Source organism: Phyllostomus discolor, chromosome 10, assembly GCF_004126475.2.
Source record: "Phyllostomus discolor isolate MPI-MPIP mPhyDis1 chromosome 10, mPhyDis1.pri.v3, whole genome shotgun sequence".
NCBI classification, from domain to species: Eukaryota; Metazoa; Chordata; class Mammalia; order Chiroptera; family Phyllostomidae; genus Phyllostomus; species Phyllostomus discolor.
This window is the reverse complement of record NC_040912.2, coordinates 83,421,254-83,447,607: the sequence shown is the minus strand read 5'-3', so window position 1 is coordinate 83,447,607 and position 26,354 is coordinate 83,421,254. Positions and strand designations below refer to the sequence as shown.

Sequence of the window (26,354 nt, the reverse complement as noted above, 5' to 3'; positions counted from 1 at the left end):
TTTTGTTCATATAGTCATTTACACCTACAGCTTTCTTTCCATTCTGCCATGGCTGTCATGCTGGCTGTTGTTTTTCACTTCAATGTAATGAATGTCTTAATTAGCCTCTCCTCTGTCATATTTATCCTCAATTTATCCTAGGCAGTATCACCTAATTAACATCTCTAAAATGCCATTTCCTGTCATTCCTCGGCTCAGAATGCCTTGGAAGCATCCTGCCTATTATAAGACAAATCCGAAACCCTTCTGGCATTAGTAAAATGCTTCCTCCGTGCTGACTCAAACTACCTTTCCAACTTTTTTCTTAGTTTTCCATCTTTGATCCATTCACTCTATCTACTCAGCCTCCCCAAACACATTGCTTATCTTTCTTCATCCTTTTCCCCCTTATTTGGAATAATCTCTTAATCCTCTCTGAATTCTTCCACCTTCACAACTCAGCCAAGTTTTAAATCTTTCCTCCTTGATGCTTTCTACTTAAAAATCAAAATGGTCTTTTTATGCTGTCCTAACATATTTCTTTATCTAGGCACACCTAGCTAAGAGAAAACTAAAAAAAAAAAAAAAAAAAAAAAAAAAATCGAATATGTTCTGTTGTAACGGGCAGAATCAGACATATGCAGAAGTACAAGTGACAATTACAGATTTAGGAACATTTACCGTATTTTGCCATGTATAATGTGCACTTTTTGCTCAAATTTTTGAGGGAAAAATAAAGATGTGTATTATACAGGGGTGTAATGATTACATATCATGGACATAATAATCCCATGTATAATGCACACAAAAACAGTGAATATGCATTATACACAGCAAAATACGGAAAGTCTTCAAGGCGACCAGTAGTTATCACGGGAAACTATAGCTGTCGTTAAGAGTTCTGAGTCCATAATCTAATATACACAGTACATTTAAAAAGCAAATGTGAATCGTTTCAATGATAGTAGACAAAGTTAAATTGCTTTATTTAATTATAATTGTATTAATCTGACCAAAATGCTTCTCAAAAAAGATCATACAAATTTAAGATCTTTACCACGTTATATCAATTATAGCACCATAACAATGAGAAAGGTATAAATTGTATATACTATGACACATCCACTCAATGTTAATAGTCATTTTAAAACAACACAGTCAAGGAATATGTCATATTATAGAAAGTAACGTAAGCGGTTTACCAAATGTCATCCAGAGTTCAGACTATTCAGAGAAGGTGACATTAAAGTCCTCTAAGCATCTGAAAGTGTTCAACCTAGACATTAATATTGGTGACAACATCAGAATAACAAAATACTGCTTTTTCAACTATCATACAACAGTAGGAACTCATTTATGAAAAACTCAACACATCGGTACATGCCAACACACACACACACACACACAAATTACTCAAAGAATCATAAGAAGCAGATAATAACTATGGTTATCACCAATGGACAAAGGATATAACTGGAGAGAGTGGGAAAGGAAGGGAAACTCGGGCTAGATACGTGTACTTGAATTTGTTTCTGGTAACAGGGCTGTATTCCTGTATTAGTCAGGCAATTAAACAATGGTTACAAACTTTCAGTGTGAGAGCATATATGTAAGCACACACATTATTAAAGGCTCTGAAAGTACAACGATCTGACTATTAACAGTGGTTATGACTGCCTGGCAGGGGGCTTAAAGACAATTAGGGGATCTTTATTTTCTTCTCTTTGCTTATCTGTATTTACACATTCTTCACAGTGAACAAAAATCTTTGACACATGTGAGTGTTTTCATACGCACAGATCTGTGGGACAAAAAACTCAAACTCGAATGATTGCCTCTGGCAGAAAACCAATTAGCTGGGAGGCGGGCAGGAAGAGGACGTCCCTTTCATCCTATTGCCTTTCGTATCTTTTCGATTTTTATTAAGTGAATGTATTACCCATTCAAGATATTTGATTTTCTTAGGTTCCTGTCCACCATGCATTCAGCAGCATTCAGTAGCATTCAGTAACCAATCCCCAACTGACCCACATCCCACCCCCATCCCACAGCTGGAAGAGGGCTCTGGACAACATGGATCTGATCCACCCAGGCCAGGGCAGCCTTCTTAGATCCCTCTCCAACCGGGATATAAGTAACCGAAGACCGGGCTGCACGGTCTTCGGTTACCTATAGTAATGGCTTTCTGCCAAAGCACTTACTGTCAGGCACACACCCAGTGACTTCCTTCACCACAGGCCTTAGTTTACTTTTTCTCAACTCTGGCCTTACCTGGGACACTTCCCTGACCCTGCCTTCCCTCCCTCCCCTTTTATATTCTCCAACCTCAGTTCTCTAGTTCCCCAATTATGCAAAAAGTCAGTGACATGCAAATGGTATGAGGTGGAACCAAACTTCTGGCAGTTGCCAAAAAGCACAAACCAGTTAATTCACAAGTATTAAAATTTCACCTAAAGGAACTCAAACTAGATTGGCAAAGGATTATTTCACAGAGTTTCCCTAGTAGGCTTATTTTCAAGTACTCTTTTTCAGCATCCTTAGCAAGAATACTCCTTGCAGCAAAATTAAAGTCTTGATAAAGTCTCTGGATCTCTGCGGTTGATGTTAACAGTTACACAATAAACACATCTTATAAAAACTTAAAATGTATTTTCCAAATTTAAAAAAAACCTTGAATTTTTGCTACATCTAAAATCAAGAAACCCCTTCACACCTATTCCCCTAGGACTATGACTCAGAATAAAATTACTGAGTCATTAGTACCTGCTTAACTTGATATTTAGTGTTTCAGGCCAATGCAGTCTGATCACACTGTAAACGTTAAGCTGGAAAACAAAACAAACAAGATATTCTTCCTACAGGACCACCTCCTGCCTCCAGGGCATGAAGAAATCTAACTAGTAACAAACATTCATTGATGACCTATGGGAGACAGAGCGGGCAGGACACTAATTGCTAAGACTCCAGTCTTATAATTGAGAAGAAAATAGCCCCTGGTCACAAAGCTTCCCTATTTGTCCCAGTCCTATCACAACCTAACCTTTCTCCACCTTTGCTGATTTTCTTAACCTGCCAATAGGAAAGGGTACAGATTTAAGTCAGTGGAAAGACAGCCAAGAGTTGATTTCACAGCACAGAAATAGTATACCTAGATTTCTATAATCACCACTTATGGAGATAGGGCTCTCCCCCCAAATACCCTAAAAACTGCTGATTCTCATTTGTTCCTAAGAGATTTAACGAAGTTGAAGAGTTATTCAGCTCAAAGAGGCCAAGGAATTCAAAGGACATGTCATGGCAAGTGATTACAATCAGTAACTGCAATAAAGAAACTATTATTCAAGTTGAGAATTCCTCCTTGCTTTAACACCCCCATCAGTTTATTTCAAAATATTATTTCTTGTTTTTTCTGTATATGTAATATCATACTATTGTTGGTCTATAGAAACTAAATACATGGTTACTTGTGCTTTGTAAGTAGAATTTATTTTGTGGTGGTGGTAACAAGTTTGCCCAAACTGGTTTACCCAAAGCCCTACCTAATGTTGTGTCCTTAGTGACCAGATACAACATTAAGGCCAAAACAGGAAAACAAGCCAAGGAGTTCCCCAAAAAGCTGTAACCCCTCGGCAAGTGTAGATGATCAACTAAGAATATGAATAACTGACAGAATGCTCCCAGGAAATGCTTTTTAACATCCACTTGTGCCAGTCCCATATCTGAGGACACTTTTAAGCAGTCCATAATTGGCTTAGGTATAAAAGTATAAATCTTTTCCACTCAATTGAGTAGTACTTACCATGAAGTCACTCAGGGGAAATAATAAAGTCATTCTAAGATATTGCCATTCTTTAAAACCTATCTGGACAAAATCAGTTTTAAAAGCCACACCGAAAGAAAATCAAAGACTTTTTATGAATATACTTTGTTTTTGAGTAAAAACAATGTTAATTCCATTCAATCAACTGTTTTTTACTTATAAGACTACTCAGAAATTAGTTTCATACCATAAAATACCCTTATCCTTTCCTTTAAAATAAATACGAAGCTAGCAGGCTGAGTCCAAAATTGCACTGAATTAAGTATCAAAGGTGGCATTCAAAGTCTACACAGTACAGTAAGAAGATTTTAAAGTCATAAATGTGATTTCATAAATGGTAATAAATGCCTGGCACAACGCACGTCTTCCTATTCAGCGGGTCATTCCGATTCAGTCTTAACTGAGCCCCTGCTAGGTACAAAGTACCATGCTAAGTGCTTTCATTTATTACTCAATTTCTATCCAATTCTAGGATAGCGTGATCTTTCAAGATGGCTGGGTTAATAGAGGGGAAAAAAAAAACCCTCTAAAATCTTCCAACCATATGGCCTATAAGGCTTAGAGAACAAATCTATACCCCTCAAACCCAACCTCATTCCCTGTTCTAGAATATATATGACCTCAGGAAAAAACACTCCCAACCTAGAAAACCTCTAAAAACTGAATTGGAAATTAGGACATTTAGCCTAAATATTTGGAGCCTTAAAACTAGAAATAAGGCTGGTGTGGCTCAGTGAACTGAATGCTGGCCTACAAACCACACGGTTGCTGGTTCGATTCCCAATCAAGGCACATGCCTGGGTTGTGGGCCAGGTCCCCAGTAGGGGGTATGCTAGAGGCAACCACATGTTTATGTTTCTCTCCCTCTGGTCTCCCTCCCTTCCCCTCTATAAAATAAATAGATAAAACCTTTTTTTTTTAAGATTTTATTTATTTATTTTTAGAGAGGGGAGGGAGGGGGAGAGAGAGAGAGACAGACAGACATCAATGTGCGGTTGCTGGGGGTTATGGCCTGCAACCCAGGAATGTACCCTGGCTGGGAATCGAACCTGGGACACTGTGGTTCCCAGCCCGCGCTCAATCCACTGAGCTACGCCAGCCAGGGCTGATAAAATCTTTTTTTAAAAAAGAAAGCAATTATAAAAAAAAAATCTAGGAATAAGGAAAGGCAGGGAGCCTACTTAAACTGTATCCTGCTTTCCTCCTAAAAGAGGAATAGCCATGTCAAAACTTGGACTTAGCTATTTAATAGGATACCAATTTAGTAAATGTTACGTCAAATTCCCCATTCCCTGGAAAAATATTTAGCAACTGATGTTGAATATGCACTGTCATATCACCGAAAGAGCAAGACAACAGGAAATAGGACAGAAGCAACAAAAGTAGGACAGAAGAGGGAAAGAAAACCAGAGACCATTCCATACAGGGTGCTCCTTCTACAAGTTTACACCCCCTGTAATTTCTGTTATCACTGCTTTTCAGCTACCAGACCTGTCCGAATCCTTCTACCCAGAGCCACCACTTCAAGAGAAAGGGCACATCCTATACTCTGGGCCATCCTTCCCTTCTCCCTCACGTGGCAGCCTACTCCACTTCATGCGATTCCTCTCCAGCACAAGCATCAGCTACACATGCAAAAGACCACAAAAAGCCCATAAACTTGCCACTCGGGCCTTCCATCAACCACAGAATTCACCATTACCATCATCCGCTATCTCTGCCCAAATCTGGAAAACCCCAGTTGAAATTTAACTTGCTCAGTTCTTTGAAACTTCTTACAAACACATTTTCCTCCACAATGGAAATGGCATACCCTCCCACGTACACCACCAACCACTCTGCTTGCAACAGGGAAAGGGCAAAATGTAAAAGTAGATATAATGATGAGTTAAATATATCAGAAAAAAATAGAAAAGCAAGTACACCAAGGTTTCGTACGAAACCTTGATAATGTAGCCCACAGATGCGTTTCGTTTGGCCCACTAGATGTTCTAATTAAAAACAAACATTTAAAAGGAAGAGATGTTAAGGAGACCTGACCTGGGTTGGTGAATACAGTACAATAGACGGCTTATATATTGGAGAATTGTACACCTAAAATCTGTACAATTAACCAATGTCACCCCAATAAAAATCAATGAAAAGGTTAAAAACTAAAAAATAAAGCAAGAAAAGAGACGTTAAAGGAACCTGAGCCCAAGCCCCTGCGAAGTCACCAGGGGTGGCGCTGAGCAGCCGCCGGCGCTCCCCAGACTGGGAACGTGCTCCCCACCGTCTGGGACGGACGCCCACACTCACTGTCTGCCTGGCCTGCTTCCCTGACTGAGCAGCAGAACTCTTGGGGACATCCGAATGTGCTGCTCCTGAACTACAGGACAGTGAACTACAGGTCGGTACAGACCTTCATTTGTAGTTTCAGAGTGATCTTTTGTGAGAGCCTACACTGAACACTATCTTCTCCCAGGTCGTTTCTGCCCTGATGATATATTCTTCAAAGGTTCCAAATAACTTGTTGTAGTCTTTAAGAAAACCACAATAGTTAAGAGGAATCAGTTAAAAGTGACTGAACAGCCAAAGACAAAGGCCATTTGGAATAGAATACCTGAACTAAAAGATCCAAGTCAGTGGGGTATTCGCTTAATAAAGGCTAAAATCCCGTAGATGTTAAAAGAGGCCTGGCTGGTGTGGCTCAGTGGATCGAGCACTGGCCAGGGAACCAAACAGTCGCCGGTTCAAGTCCCAGTCAGGGCACATGCCTGAGTTGTGGGCCAGGTCCCCAGTAGGGGGCACATGAGAGGCAACCACACATTGGTGTTTCTCTCCCTCTCTTTCTCCTTCCCTTCCTCTCTAAAAATAAATAGAATTAAAAAAAAAAAACTCATGACATGTACAGAATAAGAGCAGCTCTCCAAAAGTGATGTGTTTCAGTGATGAAACTACTTCACAGTTAGATAGCCCTTTCAGTATTTCAAACACTAATATTCTGTTTTTTTCATCTGATGCTGATAAAACCCTTGTGCTGTAAGATTAGCTAGGCAGATCTTATTGCCTCTCACAGGTACCAATGCATAAAAAAGCTCAGAGTCCTCAAAAAGGTCACCCAAGTTGATATGGCAAAGTCAGGATCAGGGTCCAGTTGTGTTGGCTCTTAAGTCCTCTGATCCTTCCACTACAATACGCTGCTTCTCATCCACCACTATCCTCCAAAGGGTGGAGAAGCTATCTCAGGAATTACAGGGAAATGTGGTTCCAGGGGGGATTGTAAGTATCCATTTAATTGCAGCACCAAAGTCTCCAAAACTCACTCTGATTTCAAGAACAGATATGGCCCCTCACTCACTTTCACATCCCCAAAGAAAAGTCATTCATTTCTACAGAAACTGCTTCGAACTGCATGTGTATATTACACATACATCTCTTGTCTTACCAATTATTTTGAAAGTTTTTCCAGGAGAGGGCAACTGTTATGCCCCTTTGTCCTGTGTAAATGAAGTATTTTATTATTTATACACAAAATTTAACAAATAATTGTATCTCTCATTCCAAGAAACAAAGGGCTAGAAGCAACCTCCAGCCATTTTCAGAAATGATGACAAAGACATCTAAATTATAACATGAAGGAAACAAAAGTAACATGTAGGGATACAAGTTTTGTGCTTCACAAGCCTTGAAGAATTAAGTCCTTTTTTTCCTCAACAGAAAAATAAAAATTAGAAAAACAAAATCTAATTTTGGTGGGGTAACATATTGTTAAGATTTTACACACAATATTTAAGAGACCCTTTACTTAAAAGTAGGAATATACATAGACGTGTATACATAGCATATGTAGAAATACACATACAGACATCTGAATTACTACGCCTGAGCAACAGTATGAACCTTTGCTGTTTGAGAGCGACCGTCTGGGCCAGCCCGGAGCTAGATGCAGTACCTCTGCCAAGTCTTTCTTAGCCTAACGATTTTCTTAAAAGTTCCCAAATAATTTGTTATAATATATATATTTTATACTCATAATATTTATGGCATGCTTTCAGGTTTATGCACATAAAGCCTTCATAAGCAAAGGCATTTTAAATCTTAAATGAGAACGGAAATAAGAGAGTGAGTAGCTAAAATAAAAACCTAGAAAAGAAATACGGCCCCTTAATTTGGATTAGAACAAGAATAACATTTTACCCCTGCACATGGCAGTGCCTGAATACACGTTAATTATTTGGAACTCAATTTCACACATCAACCAATTTCAAAACACTGGTTTTTCTATGTCCAGCAAAGACTCCCCAGCAAGACTGAATGCCACACTACTGGTAACTTACTATAACACTATTTACAATAGCCAATTTTTTGGAACAATCTAAATTATTTGGGGACTGGTTAAATAAATTGTGGTATGCCCATACAATGGAATACCATGCAGCCTTAAAAAAAAAGTTCTCCTTGTATATTGCATTTATTTTTAATTCTTGATTTTTGAAAAGTACTGATTTTTAATTTACTTAGCTTCCATTTGAAGTACACATTTCACTAATAAATACAACAAAAAGAAAAGCTATGTTCCAAAAAACAAACAAAAGAAGCACCAATCTACTGTAGCACAGAATATTAAAAGTACATAAATTTTTAAGGTAAACAAAACACTTTCAAAGAAATTTCAGGCTGCTTCTGACTAATTCTAATCGCAGGGGCCTTAGAAGTACACACATTCACTCTCTTAACTCTTAAGGGGCAGGAAGGGGCGAGAACCCCTACACCAAGGGCACTAAACTAGCATTCTCAATGGCAGTGTGAGGGCAAAGGATTAGAGCTGGACAGACCCAAATATGCAGCCTAGCTCCTGCCACTGTGTGACCCTAGATCAGTTCCTCAACCTTGGTCAACAGTGCTTACCTTGTAGTTATAAGGACTGAAGATAATATATGCTAAGCAAACTGCCTGACTCTAGAAAGAATAAAATAATGATGGCTGCTATTATAACCCTCACAAACCTATAACCATTTACCGTATTTGGATCCAGTTTGTGGGAACAGATAAGGTTAAGGTGCTCCATGGACATTATAAGCCCTCTCCACCAATCACAGAAAGAAAACAGGCCAACGGGATAAAATTACCTAAGTGAACGCTTTATTATACTTACATATTTCATTTCAAACTTCTTAGCCAACATTTCCACTTCTTGCCTCTCTTGATGCTCATCATTAAATGGGTCTTCTGTGTGAATGGGCTTCTTCTGATTCAAAATGAATGGGAAAAGAAATAGAAGTATTAGTATTAATTCAAAGTTGAATATATCCTTAAATTTAATAATGAGTCACTTTTTCCAAATATTAGTAAGTTACAAACATTAAAAGTACCTAGAAAGAAATGCTGGTTTGTAGTAAAAAATATTTTACAGTTTTAATGGATTCTTGCACACTCTATAGTTTTTTTGTTGATTAAGAACTTAACAGTGTGACCCTGGCTGGTACGGCTCAGTGGATTGAGCACTGCTCTGCGAACCAAAGGGTCGCCGGTTTGATTCCCAGTCAGGGCATATGCCTGGGTTGCAGGCCAGGTCCCCAGTTCGGTGTGCATGAGAGGCAACCACACATTGATGTTTCTCTCCCTCTCTTTCTCTCTACCTTCCCCTCTCTCTAAAAATAAGTAAATAAAATGTTAAAAAAAGATTTTAAATTAAAAAAAAAAAAGAAGAACTTAACAATTCAAATTGTCTCTACCTGTCAAGTCACTGTATGGTTACCCCATCCAAAATATGACAAAAGATCCCCAAGAAAATTAGGTTAAAAAAAATCTCACTTATAACTCTAGTTTGAGATCCTCCCAACAAAAATTAACTGCTTTGGCCCAGAAATGTTTCTAAAGGGATCTCTAGGTTATTAATTTAAGAGTCAGCGTTTAATCATCTGCCCTGAGTTATCACAGATCATCTATAGCTGCTCTGGCTTTCTGGTGAGGCCCAGTATCAACCTCTACATCAGCTACATCCTGTCAATGGATAACCATTCAGGGAATATGTCCCACTTTCACACAAAGCGAGAAAAGTGAAGTCTCTGCAAGCAGAAAACACTACATGGTTTACCCAGCAGGGGAGAGAAAGTTTATTGCAATACATGTTTAAAAAAAAAGCAAACAAACAAAAAAAACCACCACACAGCTAAGATCCCACATTTTCCATTTTAACCGAAACAAACAAGATTTTAAGAAAAGATAAATCACATCCTTCACTCCTTTACTCAAGTTTACTATTTTAGCAGACACATTCCATTTTATACGATTTTTCAAGATACAAAGAAAAGCCAAAACAAGGAGCCACAAGACAACTGACTAGAAAGTTAATTTTTTTAAAAAAAGGGAGGCTGGATGTATATACTGAAGTAGCATCTTCAAGGAACTAAAAAATGAAAATATGTGACAAGCTGAAATGTTGGATACGTATTTGGCTGACCCTGAAGGGCAAGGAAAAAATGCAGAAGAGGACAAATATTTGCACACTTTGGAATGGGGGCACTTCATTCTGCCTACAAAGGCTGAGATATGATCAGTTTAAAAATATGACAGGAAAAAATGGACAGAATAAAGGGATATACCTTAAAGCTTAAAGGAAATAGTTTTAGAATCAATTTGTTAAATTACTGTAGTTAAGTAATACATTTACAGAATCCTTTATCCCAATAGGAGTTACCAATGGAAAATATAAACATGATCTGAAAGGAAGTAAACTAGCCAGAAGAGACAGGTAATGAAATAAATTCAAGGCATGTCTGGGGCACAGCCTTATGCGGAGACTAAAGTCAAGGCCAGGGAGCACCCACCATGCCTTGCCTTTACAAACTGTTCCTTCATGTCAGTGTCAAGTCCCAATACCAGGTCTTACCATCAGCCTGACCCATTTCACATGTGCAAACACAAATACATAGGTATATAACTTTTAACAGGAATTACCTTATGTGCCATTCTAAGGTATTTCATGTAGGCATCAAAAATAAATCTCATATTTACGTGACTGTGTACAAATATAAATTTACAAAAACCGGCTCACTTTTCTTTCACAGTTGAGAAATAATTCCCTATCCACAATCAAGGCTGTAAGTAAACCATTTGCTTTTCAGGTGAAAAAGATGTGAAAATTATAAATATCAAAATAACCAACTGCCACCAGGCAAAACTGAGGCAATAATTTTGTCCTCTGACCATAACTTGACATCATTTTCAGGAAATCTTTCATAGATATTATCCAAAATATGCAGTGTAAAAAGCAATGGAACACCACCAGAGTCTGCAATAGCATAATCACATGAACGCCTATTACCATTTCTTTTTCCTTCGACAGTAAATGTTCAATTATCATTCTGGACATACAAAAAAAAAAAAGGCCAAACAAATGTATGTTCTAGTTAACCCCCCCTTTTTTTTAGTTTACTAAGTTTTAAAAAATTTCTTGTGTATCAATTACTGCCAAAATGTATTTCTAAGTTGTACTATTTCCCTTGAGCCAGGAGTGGTGAACAAATTAATCTTACAGGACAGAGATGACTGCAATGCCTCAGTCATCAACCTGAACCATCCCAGTCAGGACTCAGTACACTACAGAGGTGACAAAGGTCAAGGGTTTAGCTAACCTCTGTCCTGACAACCTGGAAGGAGGTTTTGATTTTCATATTTTGTCAACATAGGCTCATTTAATTGTGCTTTTCCCCATTAATAAAATATAGAGTATAGAAAAGACTCTGATTGCATTCAGTTAATCTGGGTGTTAGAGTTCATTATGTATTTATGAAGGACAATGATTTAAACATACCCCAAAATAGGTGGTATTCACAGGTAACACATTTTTTATTACTGTACCTATGAACTCAAGGATCTGAAGCTGAAATCTTATTCAATGATGGGTGGTTATTTCAAAATTTTAGAATCTTTTTCTCTTAATTTTACAAGACCTCTTTTTCTCCCTTTTCTGCTCTTACCCAGCTATATGTATAGTATGTTGTTCAATGACAATAACTCAAAGTCAAAGCTACTTGGAAAATATTACAACATCCCTAAAAATGACTGGTCTCGCCCCAAGGGGAAGAAAAGCCATCTCTGGGGATTGTCACTTTCCAGACCAACTCATTTGAATTGCCTTTTGCTGTTTGACGTCTCTCTCCCTGGGATTTCCTTTCATGGGTCTATGGCAACTTTGTTTTAGAAAGGAGTTTTCTGCAGTTATGTAATGAATCTGTTCATTGGGAGCAATCATAGGAAAACCTGACAGATCTTTGTTGCAAAGACGCATCGGCCTCCTCCTTTGTCAAGTGCACAGATAACCGTGCCTACCTCAGGGAGCTCTGCCGCAGGACACTGGATAAACTAGGCACCATACTCAGAACTGTGCCCAGCACACTGAAGAATTCAGTAAATATTAGCCATTCTTACGTATTTTAACCCAAATACAATGCTTTTCATATCAACTTACAAAACAGATTAGGGAGTAAAACTGCAAACAGACTTGGATTACTAGATGAAATACAATTATTTAGAAAATGCTCTAATCTAATATTTTCAAAAATTTGGGGGTGGGGGAATGACATGACATTTATAAATAAGAGATGCTAAAATGAGTTGAAAGAGCAAAATGTTATGATGAAGTGACCAAAATGATCTCTCCCCTTAATTCATTTTAGTTGAAAACATTTAGCAATGCTTTGACCACACAACAATATTTGTAAATAATAATCAAAAGATTAATTGGCCACAGAAAAAAATCTAGTGACATAGCTTAAAACATTTTTAAACTAAGAAGTCATTCATTTTCATCTATAAAGACAGTTGAGGATAAAAACTAAACAGGAGACTTCTGGAGTCCACTAGACAGACCTGTGCTGAAGCAGAACCCAATAAAGAACACAATTTCTAAACAGAGGAAAATGTTCTCTAATTACTGTTATTGTCATCTCCCTACTTAGTTTACTTCTAAAATCACAAATGCACCACTATAAAAATTTCAATTACCAACAAACCTCTCTCCTCTCTCCATTGTTCACCAGTTCCATCAAAGGCATAGCTACATATTTTCAATGAAGTTTTTAAAAATTCAAAGCTAAGAATTTTTTCCTCATTCTCCAAAAATTACAATAGCCAAGTGCAATATTCTCCAACTCGAACCTATAAACTAATGACATGCATTCAAATAAGAAAATGGTAATAGGCGCCGTATAATACAGGAGAGTCACCTCTTCATTCAATTACAATATGAACAGACTCCGGAGAAAAATAAAAATTAAAAGGTTTACCAAACCAACCCGAGAACTAAAAAATAAAAAGCCAGATAACTAACACTTCTCCTTCATCCTTAAAGTGGAATTCTTAGTCTGGAAATGTTTACTTTTAAACCTCCTCCAATTAATAAAAATCCTCCACGGTCGCAAGTGCATTTCAGCAGCCACAGCGCCCAGCATAACAAATAAGAGATGAAGATGAAGGTAATACTAGAGGGGGTTACACAATTTCCCTGCTTGATGGGGGGGGCGTGTCCCCCAAGACTTTCTCCTCCTTTCCAATGGAAAGGACTGCTGGAGCTCCGCACGGAAAACCTAACCACGCAACTTGCAGGGACCTCAGATTTAATCTGAGGTTTCGAAAGATGCAGAAGAAAACCGGCTCCGAGCAGCTTTGGGCGCACGAGGCGGGGGGTGGGGTGGATCGGTGGAGCCGGGTGGAAGCCTTGGCCAACCCTGGGGAGCAGACGAAAGCAGCACCAACCACTCGTCCACCCGCTCAGCCTCTGCCCCCTCAAGCCCGCCCTCCCGGGAGACCCAAGGCGCGCAGGGTGGGCGTCAAGAGGTGCAAACCACTGAGGGAGACGGTCAGGTCCTGAGGCTCCCGGGGTCTGGGGGATGAGGGAGGAACCTTCTGTACCCGTTGTTCTCCGCACATGAGCAGCTCCGGGTAACTGAACTCCACGCAGCTCTCGTCGGTGGGATCCTTGAGCACCAGTTCCAAACGCACAGTCTCCCTCGGCGGCCTCTGCTGGGGCTCGGCCCGGGAAGCCGACTCGCGCGGCGGGGGCGGCTGCAAATGCAGCTGCGGGAGCGGTGGCGGCGGCGGCTCGGGCCGCGGGGGCTCGCGCTGCAGCGACATTGGCGGCTCGGCGCGGCTGACCTCGCGCTGGGGGAGCGGCTTCTCCCGCGGCGGGGGCTGCGCGTCTGACCGGGGGGCAGCCTCCCGCGGGACCGGCTGCTCTGCCCGGACCGGTTCGCGGTGCGGCTGCGGCTCCAGCCGGGGGGGCTCGCGAGGGTACTCCGGCTCGCGTTCGGCCCCTGGATATTCGGCCTCGCGCCTTCTCACCGGTGACAGGCTAATAAACGCTACTCTGCGAGGCTCCGCCATCCCTACTGTTCTGGCCCTCTGCCCTCGCTCGCCCCGGCGCTCGGTTCTACGCCGAGTGTTTTGCCTGCCCGCCCTTCCTTTTGCTCTCCGTCGCTTTTCTTCCCTCCACCACCCTCAGCCGTCTCCGCCGACGCCACCGTGAGTGCGGACCGTGCCCCCTTCCCCGCCACTATGTTCTGATGGGCTTCACAGCCAACGCCAGGATCGCCGTAGCCGCCATGTTGGATCCCCCACATAAATAGAAGCAGGCCACTGAGCGGGCGCATGCGCAGACTGGAGACGCTCGCGTCCACCGTCGTGGCTGTGGCTCAGTTTTCCTCTTTTCCTTCTAACAGTCTGGGAGTCCAGACAGGTCAGCGGAAGTGACGTCAAGGTGGGCCTGTTTCCATGGAAACGGAAGACGCCGTCTGCGCCCTTCCTAAAAGGGAGGGGTCTGGGGGTTCCAGAGAAGCTCCTGTTCACATCCGGAAATCAGAGGCATTTGCCCAAGGCGAGCGTTTGGATGTTCCGGGACCGACCTATTAAATGGCGGTGGGGCCCGCTCGGCCTGTGCTTTCCGCTCTCGGCTGTAGAGAGTTGGGGTTGTCAGCTGGTGATTCAAGGCGGATTCAGAGAGAGGTTAGAGGGACGCGAGGACCAGCGGGTGTACCTGCCTTCCCAGCATCCCCGCAGCCCTAAGTTATCGAGGGCAGAAAGGAAATGGCTAATTCCAGCCGGACTCGCCCTTCGGCTTCCTTCCGCAAAGCGCCACGCTGACTCCCACAGCCCTCCCTTTCCCAGACCAACTCCTGTTTTTCTCTCCTGGCCGCGGAGGGCATTGTGTGTGGCACCGTCGTAAAATGCTCGACAGCGTTTTACAGTTGGGAAATTGAACAAGCAAGTAAACAGCTCTGAGCTCGTTCTTAAAGCCTGAACTGTTGATATTAATCGCAAACTTCTTAAGAGGGTTTGGTAGTATTTTAGAGAACGTACTCTGTGAAAGTAGATGCTAACTGATCCATTTCAGGGTGAGGTGAAACCTGGATTGGGCATGCCTTTTAGGTACATCTTGATAAACTAATTGGAATTCGTATTGAATGAATGACGATTACTGTCCTTTTAATCCATTCAGTAGAAAGTGAATTTCAGGGCTTGTCCTCCCCATCCTGAAAGGAATCCTGTTAAGTCCATTGACCGGATTAAAAACAAGGTCACATATTGACGACTCTTTGAGTCAGTGTGACGTCACAGACCATTTCTGAGCAGGTTTTTTGTTCTATTACTTTCCTTATTTGTATGAAGATGGTGATGGAATAAATGTTTCCAGAGGTTCCTCCCAGTTCTAAAATGCTGTCTTTTTTGGCCGGGGGGGGGGGGGGGGGGGCGGGGAGAGCACTCTGTTTTACCTACAGTATCCTCTTTCCTTTTGTTCCTTTTCCGAATCTGCAATAGGGTCTCATTTCGAGATTGTCTTTGTAGCACTGTATTCAACTCTGTTTTCAGGCACTTTTCCTACAGGACTTGTAAAGGGGCTGTATTCATGCTTCTAAAACGCTGTCATTTTTGTACAGGGGTGGACAAAAGTAGGCTTATAGTTGTGAGTTGTATTACTTATTATTGTATTATTTGCCTGTAAAATAATACAACTGTAAACCTACCTTTGCCCACTCCTGCATTGTATCATTCTCTGTCCTAGCTGCAGCTTGCCTGCAAAGTAACATGATTTCCCTCTGGAATTAAATAATAGGGAAAACTTAATTGACAATAGCAGAGACAAACAGAATCAACATAAATAGGTAGAATGGATCACAGTTCATGACCTTGTATTAGTCTTCTCTGAGGAAGATACATTTAAGACCAGCATGCTTTGAGAAGATCATAAGGAAAGGTTATCATGGAGAAAGAAAGCAAGAGTAAAGTCTGCACAGGAAGTGAGCTTGGAGGGTTGGAAGAAAATTCAGAATGGCTGGAGCACAGGGAGCAAGCAAGGGAGAAAGACAGGAGACAAACTCAGCAGGTGGTAGGGGCCAGGTCACAGAATGGGGAAAGGAGTTTGGATTTTATTAACAAAAACCATAGCCATTGAAACACTTTAAAGAAATAACATGATTTTTTTTTAAAAAGCATTTCAAAAATGTGGGAATAGTCGACTTTGTTCAGTACTACCAAGGCTGGTAAGATGAAGACAGGGAGATGATCAGTGACTCTTAAGAGCTTTCTCTTTTTTTTAATTTAAATGTTCATTTCAGGCAAAGAAGTTTGAATTAATCATACTTTGGTTTGTGGTACCTTACCATCATCGGTCTATGCAAGACCCTTCAATCTCTCTCTGAAATTTCTCTTATCATCCCATATCTCCAACAGAAATTCTAAAGTCTAACATTTTGTTTGTGAGCTTGTGTATTATTTTATATGCATATATTATTGATTTGTGAATTTTTATATTTCTCATTGTCTCCTTTTTTACTCAAAACCATACTTTTAAGATCCATCCATGTTTCTGTTTATAATACATTTGGTTTTATGACTTTTGCGTAGTAATCTGCAATAGCATACTTTGCCTGTTAACTTAGTGATGGACACTCAAATTGCCTCCTGCTCCCCTTCACCACCACAGTGCGGCTTTGAACACACTCACTCATGTGCCCTTTAGATCTGTGTGAAAATGTGTTTGGGAAAAATGCTCAGGTGAGAACTGTTGGGTCCTAGGACACACGTGCAGAGTGAGGGGTTGCTCTGCTCTAGGGCTGCATCAGTGCCTGTGATTTCCTGTATCACTTCCTGCCCTCCACTGCATTGCCACCATAAATCCAGTTTAGTTTTTGCAAGTCATTATTTTCATTTGCATTTCCCTAGCAACTAAGGTATTCGAACATCTCTTTCATGTACCTGTTAGTCTTTTAAGTTTCCTTTTTGTAGATTTCCTGTTTATAATTATTGTTCATTTTTCTGATTGTCCATCTTCCATTTCTTGTCTTTCTCTTGTTGAACATACAATTAATTTCAAATGAGTTAGGAGAAAATGAATTATTCAATAAATGGTTTAAGATAACTACTTAGGCACCTGGGCAAGAATAAAATTATATCACACCTTCTGAAAAGATAAATTTCTAGTGAGTCAGAGTTTTACATGTAAAAAATGGAAACTTTAGAAAAAATCAGCCGAGATTTGATTTTACTTTTGTTTTATTATTTATTTTTAGAAAGAGGGGATGGGAGGGAGAAAGAAAAGGAGAGAAACATCGATACACAAGAGAAACAATCGGTCACCTCTTGAGCACCCCACAACTGGGCACAGTTCCAACCCAGGCATGTGCCCTGACCAGGGACCAAACCAGGGACCTGTCAGTTCTCAGGCCAGCACTCCATCCACTGAGCCACACCACCCATGGCTTTTCATTTTATCTTCGATTTCATTTATTTTTAGAAAGAGGGAAAGGGAGGGAGAAAGGGGAGGGGGGAGAAAAATCAGCTGAGATTTTAAATAATCTCACACTAGGGAAGACATTTACAAGTATTATTGATAACCTCAACTATTTAAAATAAATTTCTGATGAGAGGAAAATAGCTTTTTGACTAGTAGATGTATGACAAACTTAAAAAATTTTGCAACACATTTCACAAAGGGTCAAGTTCCCTAATCTACAAAGAATTCTATAGATCAAGCAGAAACAACAATAATAACCTTATAGAAAATGGAAAAACATGAACAAATAGTTCACAGAAAAGGAAATAAAACAGCTCTTAAATGAAATAGGCTCAACTTGGCTTAATTGCTGTATCAAAAAATACGTGCAATTCTAACTTTGATAAATTGGCCTCCATAGAATGTATCAATTTAAATTCCATCTACAACGTGTGAGGTTCTTTATATCTATGCCATGGCAACATGTTGTCAAGCTTTTTTATCTGTGCCAAGTTGATATATTTTATTTAAATGATTTTGATGTACATCTCATGATGAACTAATTCATACAATGGAATTCTATGCAATGTTTTAAAAATCTCACAAAGCTCTATCCTTAAGTGAAAAAAAGCAATATGCAAAACAATATTATACTACCATTTAAGCAAAAAGAGGAAGAACACTATTAAAGGGGAGAAATGATGTATTGTTTATATACACAAATTATCTCAATGTATATTCACAGACTGGGGACGGACACTGAGTAGATGGTTTTAGGGGCAGGAGAGGTTTAACTGTCAGCTGGAGACAATCTAGCTGTGCTCGTTTTGATTTGAAGCCAACTGTTATAGCTAAATACTTGCATCTTTAAATTTTTACATTAAGCAATTCTTAACATACAGGAAACTACATACAACAGTGAAATTTTCTTTTTGTATATATACCCCTTTAACAATTCTCACTTGAAGATATAGAAGATTTTCTTCACCTCAGAAAGGTCCTTCCTGTCCCCTTCCACTCAGTACCCTTGCGGAAGTATTCCCCAGTCTAATTTCTACCACCATAGACTACTTTTGCCTGTTCTTGAATACTAGTATGCAACCTAGGCATGTGCCCTGACTGGGAATCAAACCCAGGAGCTTTTGGCTTATAGGAAGATGCTCCAACCAAATGAGCCACACTGGCCTGAATGTCATGGATACAAAATGATAAAGATTGTACTCATATATGTATTATGCTGGCTTCTTTCCATCAACATAATAGTTTTGAAATTCATCCGCAGTATGCAATACTGTATTATTGCGCATACTATACTAGTATGCATAATAATACACACATGTTATTGCATAATACTAGTATGCAATAGTATTGTGTACTATCAGTAGTTTATTTTTTCTTACTGTGTAGCACTCCATTTATGAATATACCGCAAATTTGTTTATCCAGTGAACTTATTAATGAATATTCTACAAGTCTTCAACTTTTAAGGTTCTACGTGTGATAATTTTATGTTTTCCAATTTTAAGGAATTCACGTTGAACAGTTCCCTTGAGCAGAACCCGAGTGCAATTGTTGTAAATTGCACTCCAAATAATGAAGTACTAAACTTACAGTTGACTTGGTGTTAAAAACAAGTTCGTGAGACTGTAACCATGCGGCAAGGCTGTGGAATTTTCACACTGCAGAAGCAGGGAGACTTAAAGATTCTGTGTGAAAGTCAGGTGCTTGAGATTTGAGGGTTATTTGGCAGAGTGGACAAATGATTTTCAGCTCTTCCCCCCAGTATACAAAGGTTAGATGGACATTTAAAAAAGGAAGAAATCAAAGAGGTGTGGGATAGTTAGGGAAATTTTATGGAGGAAACGAGGACTTCAGTTTTAAGGGCGATGAGGATATGCATACATAGAACCAGGAGAGGCGTGACCATAGAGTTCGAGACGGACTGTGATGGCCTTGGAGGGTGGGTGGGCTGCCTTGCTCCAACAGGTTTGAAAGAAGGGCAGTAGGAATTAGAACTGAATAATATTGGGACTTCTGGTTTCAAGTACCATAAAAGAAATCATCATAAGCTAGTTGAATACATAGAAAAGTTTATAAAGCAGATGTCAAAGTACTTCCCAGAACCCAAGGGCAGGAATGTGATCAGGCCACAAGAAGATGGAACCAGAATCCGGAACTAGAAACCTGCAGTGTTGTCTCTGTCTCATTTCTGCTTCTCTCTCTGATCTGTTTCATTTTGCTCCCTTCTCTCTGTGGACAAGCTTTCCCTGCTCCCCATGTTACATCATTAAAACTATTGTATGGCCTTTTAGACGAGTACTTCCTCCTTTTTTTTTGAAACATTTTTTGTTGGAGAGACTATCCTAGACTAAGACAGGAAAGAAACTTTTACACCCAATTCCAAAATCATACAGAAGCTTTTCTGATAGGTCTAGTATAGATCAGGTACTTGCCCCCAGGGTAAACAATGTGCGGGGCGGGGGGGGGGGGGGGGGGGGGAGGTATGGCTCCAGGGGCTTGCAATGAGGTCGATGGGGTTGGGGTTGAGGTTGAGGTTGGGGTTGGGGCTGGGGAAGGACGCAGTTCCAGGAAAGGGTAAGGGGTGTGCCTGTCAAGCAACGCACCTGACATCCACTTCACAGGATGGCAGAACAAAATCGTGGATGACACTTTGTGGTAAAATCACTGAGAATCAAATGTTGGCCTAGAGAAAAAGATAATGAGTATAATAAAACTGATTTCAGAATCAACAGAAAAATCCAGACCAATTAGTATAGAAGAAATCAAGAACTTTTCTGACAAAGAGCAAACCCCCACTTCTTTTTTTAAAGAATTTACTTTTTTAAATATTTTATTTATTCATTTTAGAGAGGAGAAGGGAAGGAGAAAGAGAGAGAGAAACATCAACATGTGGTTGCCTCTTGCACTCCCCCTACTGGGGACCCAGCCACAACCCAGGCATGGGCCCTGGCTGAGAATGGAACCTGCAACCCTTTGGTTTGCAGGCCGGCTCTCAATCCACTGAGCCACACCAACCAGGACTGCAAACCCCAACTTTAAAAAAGAAAAAAGACTGGGTCCAGACAGTTCCACAGGCAAATTCTACCAAGCATTTATTGAACAATGGGTTTAAAATTATTTAAAGTAGTCCACCATAGTAGAGTGTATAGTTGTCTAAGTACTATGTTGTACCCCTGAAACTAATACAAAATAATGTTAAAGGGAAGTTGTAATTGAAAAATAAAATTTAAATTAAAAAGAAAATAAAGTGGCCTATCATATGTAATGAAAGAAAAGCTTCTAATAGAAACAAAGCTTCATGACTCAAGCAAAACACTGATTCCACTTCTAACCCACAAAACAAAATGAAATATAGACACAAAAACCTATACAGGGATGTGATTTCTCATCTATCAGGCTGGCAAACACAAAACCGAAATTGGTAACACTGCTGCTGAGGAATGGAGAAACACAGTTGCAGTCATTGCTGGTGGAGACGGGAGCTAGAAAAACCGCTGAAGACAGCAAGTCGGCAATATGTCAAAATACAGATGTGCATGCTTTAACCCAGTTCTTCCGCTCCTATGAATTTATCCAAGACCTATAGTATTTTGTATGTATGTGTTCTCTCCCCCACCTTGATTCATCAGATAAAAAATTTCTTGGAAGAACCGACTCCTTCATTGACTTACTAGTTGTATCGATTTTTCTAGTTTTAAATTTAATTTCAGAGTTTATTGATTTTTCTTTGTGGAGTCTTTATGTTTATTTCAGTGTTTTTATTCTTGATAAGATACTTAAGTCACTCATTTTTACTTTTTCTGTGTATTTATTTAATTTCCTTTATTGATTTTAGAGAAAGGGGAAGAGAGGGAGAAAGATGGAAGAATCACTGATGCGAGAGAGAAACATCGATTTGCCTCTTGCACGTGCCCTGACTGGGGACCGAACCCACAGCCCAGCTATGTGCCCAGACCAGGAATTGAACCTGCAACCTTCTGCTTTGCAGGAGGATGCCCAACGAACTGAGCCACACCAGCCAGGGCTACTTTTTCTGTTTACTAATAGGATTCAAAACTTCAACTTGTCCTTCGATCTTCATCTCTAATCCAGTTCGGTTACAGCTTGGATTTCCCTTTTACCCAAAACCTAAAAGATTTCCATCTAGGTATTGGTTGACTACTTGGGGTTTTGGATGGTTGGTTAATTGCTTTTCTTTTCTTTTTTGCTTAAATGTTTAGGTGGCAGAGTTCTTAGTTTTCTAGTTTCATTAACTACTACTTTTTTTTTTCATTAACTACTACTTCTATGACTTGACATTGATTCTATACTTGAGATCCCTGCTTACTAACTTGACTTGGCTCAATGCAAGCACCTTCATGCATTCTGTGGCTCAGTTTGAAAAATGAGAATAACAATATACATACTTTTTAAACCTGTTGGGATGAAGTGAGTATGTGAAGTGCTTTGATGTGTGGCTGGTACATTGTTTGACAGTATTTTCTTGGTGGCTTAATGTCCCATCAGCTTTAGTGAGTGAATGTCCTGTGGGTCCTTGAAAAGGACATTTGTTCTCTGTTTTCAAGGTCTAAGCTATATTGACAGTATATTCCTTAGTTGTCATGATATTTATCTATTTGCTTTACTTACATTTTTTTTCATTTCGACTGCCATGAACTCTGATCTACCACTGTCTTCATAACTCTTATCTTTTTTGTTTTTTTGAATACTGATGCTATTTCCTTTGCTGTTATATTCATGACTGTTATATCTTCATTGAGAAATGGGCCCTTTGTCATTCAAAGTGTGTTTCTTTGACTTGCTTAATGATTTTGACCCGGAGTCAACCCTGTTTGATTGTGACACCTGCTCTCTTTTTATTTGCATTTGCCTGATTCTACTGTTGCAGATCTTTTATTGGCAGCGTTTATGTGTAAACAGCACAGAGTTAGGTTTTGCTGCAGGACCCTATCTGCCTATCTTTTTTACTTAATAGGTGAGCTAAGCCCATTTACATTTTTGACGTGAGATGTGTGTCTGAGCATAGATATGCCACATTATCTGATGCCACATTTTCTCCTTTCAACCCTGTAAAACAATCCTCCATGAACTGATGTTTGCTTTGTTTTATGTATGTTACTTCTGTTAATTTGGAAGGTTTATATTTTCACTCTAATAAGATGATTTTATAATGTGCTTAATCCTCAATCTCTTTGGACATTGTCTATAAGTCTATACTATGACCAGTGGTAACAGTTTATGTATTTTCTCTTTTTGGATTTCAACTCTGTATTGTAAAATACACTCATATACTTACTACTTGATTCATCACCCTTAATACCTTAAAGATAAAATAGCAATAAAGTACCTCTTTTCTACCTTTCTGTCAGAGTTTTACTGTTTTATATTGGGATACAGCTTTCATATACATGCCACCAATTTTCTAGTGATATTTTTGTCTGCCAGTTGCCTGCCTTCCTTCCTTCCTTCTTTCCCTCTTGCATTAATTTTCTATCGACCCTTATCTGTGTTGTCGGTTTTGGTTGCTCATCTTAGAGGAAGAAGAGTTTTCCTGGACCAGTTACGTTGGTGACTGTGCATGCCAGGGGACCCCAGGGCCATGGGCCCGCCCGCCTGGCAGGTGTTTGCCTTTGACTCCGGGTTTGCATTCCTCTTCCCCCCTCCTGTGGTTAGCAGCTGTGGCGCTGTCCCCCACGACCTCTCCTGTGCCACAGGGCAGAGGGCTCCCTGCAAATACGGCTTACCTCTGAGATGCTTTGGTTTACTCGGCCTCCTCTGGTTCTCAGAACTAAAATGTAGGCTTTTTTTTCATTTATCATAGGGCAATGAAATAAGAAGATTTAGCTTTTCCTCATCCTGCCCCTCAACAGGAATGCTCTCCAGCGCCCCCTCCCCCACCTGCCACATCCTCCCACTGTTGTTGGATCAACTTGCGGTGGAATCCATGTTGTCTCCCCAACCCCAGCCCCTTCCTACCCCACTCCCGGTAAACACCATCCTGATCTCTTTGTTCGTCGTTGTCCTGCCTCACTGCTGATTGTATATTTATGTTTGAGCTGTCTTGCAACTTATGAAAAGTTATTTTTTTAAGTAATCCATGGCTGAGTGTCAGTCAAGCTGTGGCAAGTGTAGGTCATTCATTTTGAGTAGCATTCCATTCTGACTTCACCCAGTTCACTTATCCACTCTCCTGCCAGGGGGTTTGGGGGTCGTACTCAGGTTTTTCCTGGGGGGAGTGCTGTGAGGATCCTTCTTGCACCTCTCCCCTGCTGTACATGTACAGGGGGTCTCTTGCATATATACTGAGGAGTGAAATTTCTGGGTCATACTTTGAAACTACAAGTTTACAAATAAAGTTATACTGGTTTTCAATGAACAAATTAATTTCTATATGAAAGCAAAGAATAAGAACAATTAAAGTTAAGGTTGAATGTATGTAAATGCTATTTATGGCATCATTTATGCTGCTCTCTCATCATCTGACACCTGCTTGTCCCCTACCTCGTTAAATTCTACACATCCAGTTTCAGTTTTCAATTCGCTTCCCCCTTTAGCCTCCTCTTCTTCACCCTGGCCATCTTGGTGGCTGCTCTTGGTTGGGGACCGTCCCATACTTAGGTCAGGAAGATGGCGGCTACAAAAAAGGAAAAAGTTCCTGGAGTCGGTCAACTCCAGGCTCCACCTCGCTGTGAGAAGTGGGAAGTACGTTCTGGGGCAGACCCTGAACTGAGGATGGTCAGACGAGGCAAAGCGAAACTGGCCGCCCTCACCACCACTGTCCCGCCTTGAGTGAATCTGGAGTAGAGTGCTCTGTCACAGTGGCCAGACTGGGGTCCACCACCCTGACTGGTATCATTAGAAACGTGCTGGAACAGAGCCGGGTGAAAAGTAAATCATGCAAAACTGTTCTGTAATGAAACTGGCCAGAGCCTGGTTTAAAAAAAAATGTATAAGCTATACCAGTCCATCATTTCATTGCTTCTACAGTACTTTGCAATTATTCTTTAGGCCACAATTCCCTGTATCTTTATCCTAACATACACTTGTAATTTTTAAACCTTGAATAACTTGTCTCAGTTCCACCACGTTAATAGCTACTCTCCAGCCCTGGCTGGTGTGACTCAGTGGATTGAGTGCTGGCCTGCGAACTGAAGGGTCGCTGGTTGGATTCCCAGTCAGGGCACATGCCTGGGTTGTGGGCCAGGTCGCCAGAAGCAGGGCTCTTGAGAGGCAACCACACATTGATGTTTCTTTCTCTCCCTTTCTTTTTCCTTCCCTTCCCCTCTCTCTAAAAATCAATGAAATCTTTTAAAAAATAACTACTCTTCAGTCAAAACTGGTGAAGAAGCATTTAACTATATGTTTATGGGAGAAATTAAAAATAGATGGACACATCTAATTATTTAACTGTGCACAGTAGGAGAGACCTGTGCTTGTTGAGAGGGCAGTAAGACCTCCCTGAAATTTTTGTTAACCCTACAGTTACATCTTAGCTATCATGCATACAATCCAACTGGGGTGCCCGCGAACAATCAGAGATCCCTGATAACCCAGGTGTTTCTTTCCCTTAGGGCCCTCATTCACACACACAGGCTATGAATTTTCTGTCTGGTTGTGTTTCACACTCTGGTTGGTAAGAAGGTGGAAGGTGAATTTCTGGTTCAACTTTAGTAATTCCGGTGTGAACGTTTATGTGTGAACTTTACTCTTGGCATCCCTTACTCTTAAAAGCATTTTGACTGTTAGTATTTTAGAAAATTATCTCACATGTCTTCTGGAACACAGTGGGATATAAGTAGCTCACCCAAAAAATACATGAGTACAGGAACAAATACACAAAAAATATGATCAATCAGCTTAGATAAATGCATCCGCAGTTTGTGCTACACATGCTCAAACCGGGCCCACTGTCCTCACCTGAGGTTCACCCAGCAGGTACTTAGCCCCTGTATCTGAGGGTTGTAAACTGTATTGCCCGGTGAAGGGCAGCCTAGGTGGCATCTGCTCCCTTCCCTCCCCTTTGCCCTGCCCAACGGGGCAGTGCCTAGTTGTACTAGGCATTTAGATTTTATTTAAAGAAAGAGTTTTATTGCAAAAAAAGTGCACACAGCAGCTGATTAATTCATCCAGCGTTTTAATGTGCTGTCTTATATTCTTCTCATATTCCGGTGGTCCAGAGTTAGGGTGGGATACAGGCCCATCACCAGGTTTCCAGCTCTGCTCTCTGAGAGCATCCCTAAATGGGCCAAATGTGGTTTGAACATAATCCTAAAATATGTATAAGCCTTAGAAGTGTTTTATAATATGAAGAAGAGAAAGAGGACTATTCATCTAAGTCAGATTGAGACCTAAGTTTAGGAACTAGTAACTAATTCATTTTCGCCATTAGAAAGTAGATAAAACTACTGTGATATGCCACCCACCTGCTTGCACCTTTTGCGATGTGTCAAGCCATAGGAGAGGAAAGCAGTCTTTTGGTTTCCATGCACTTGGATGGATGGCACATGTGTTGTCCACACGGCAGAAGCCTGGGCACCTTGCTGGCTGTCGAATTTCAGGATCCATTCTGACTGCTTCTCCCAAATGAGGCAGGAGGGGCCCCATTTACACGGACACAATCACCCCCACTGCCTTCTCTTACCTTTCGAGACTTTGTTCCTACTGACGACAACCACCACATCTTACTGTTTACTTGTGTAGACTTCTGTTAGACTGAGCTGCTTTTTAAAAAATGGAACAGGGTGGGATTGGTTAATAGAATGATACAGGTTTCAAGTGTAC

General features: G+C 40.5%; 1 protein-coding gene across 4 annotated transcripts in view; it reads right to left on the bottom strand.

Annotated features, from left to right (window-relative positions):
- UBN2 (ubinuclein 2) overlaps positions 1-15,489 on the bottom strand; it is an 87,334-nt gene extending 71,845 nt beyond the window's left edge. Inside the window, exons 1-2 of one of the 4 annotated variants that reach the window (XM_036010949.1) lie at positions 13,697-15,489; positions 8,937-9,029 (exon numbers count right to left, since the gene is read on the bottom strand). In XM_036010949.1, the coding sequence (XP_035866842.1) occupies positions 8,937-9,029; positions 13,697-14,167 (564 nt within the window). In that variant the 5' untranslated portion in view covers positions 14,168-15,489. The remainder of the gene's footprint in view (positions 1-8,936; positions 9,030-13,696) is intronic. The other 3 variants (XM_036010948.1, XM_036010947.1, XM_036010946.1) reach the window with 3 other exon arrangements.
- Positions 15,490-26,354: the final 10,865 nt, after the last annotated feature.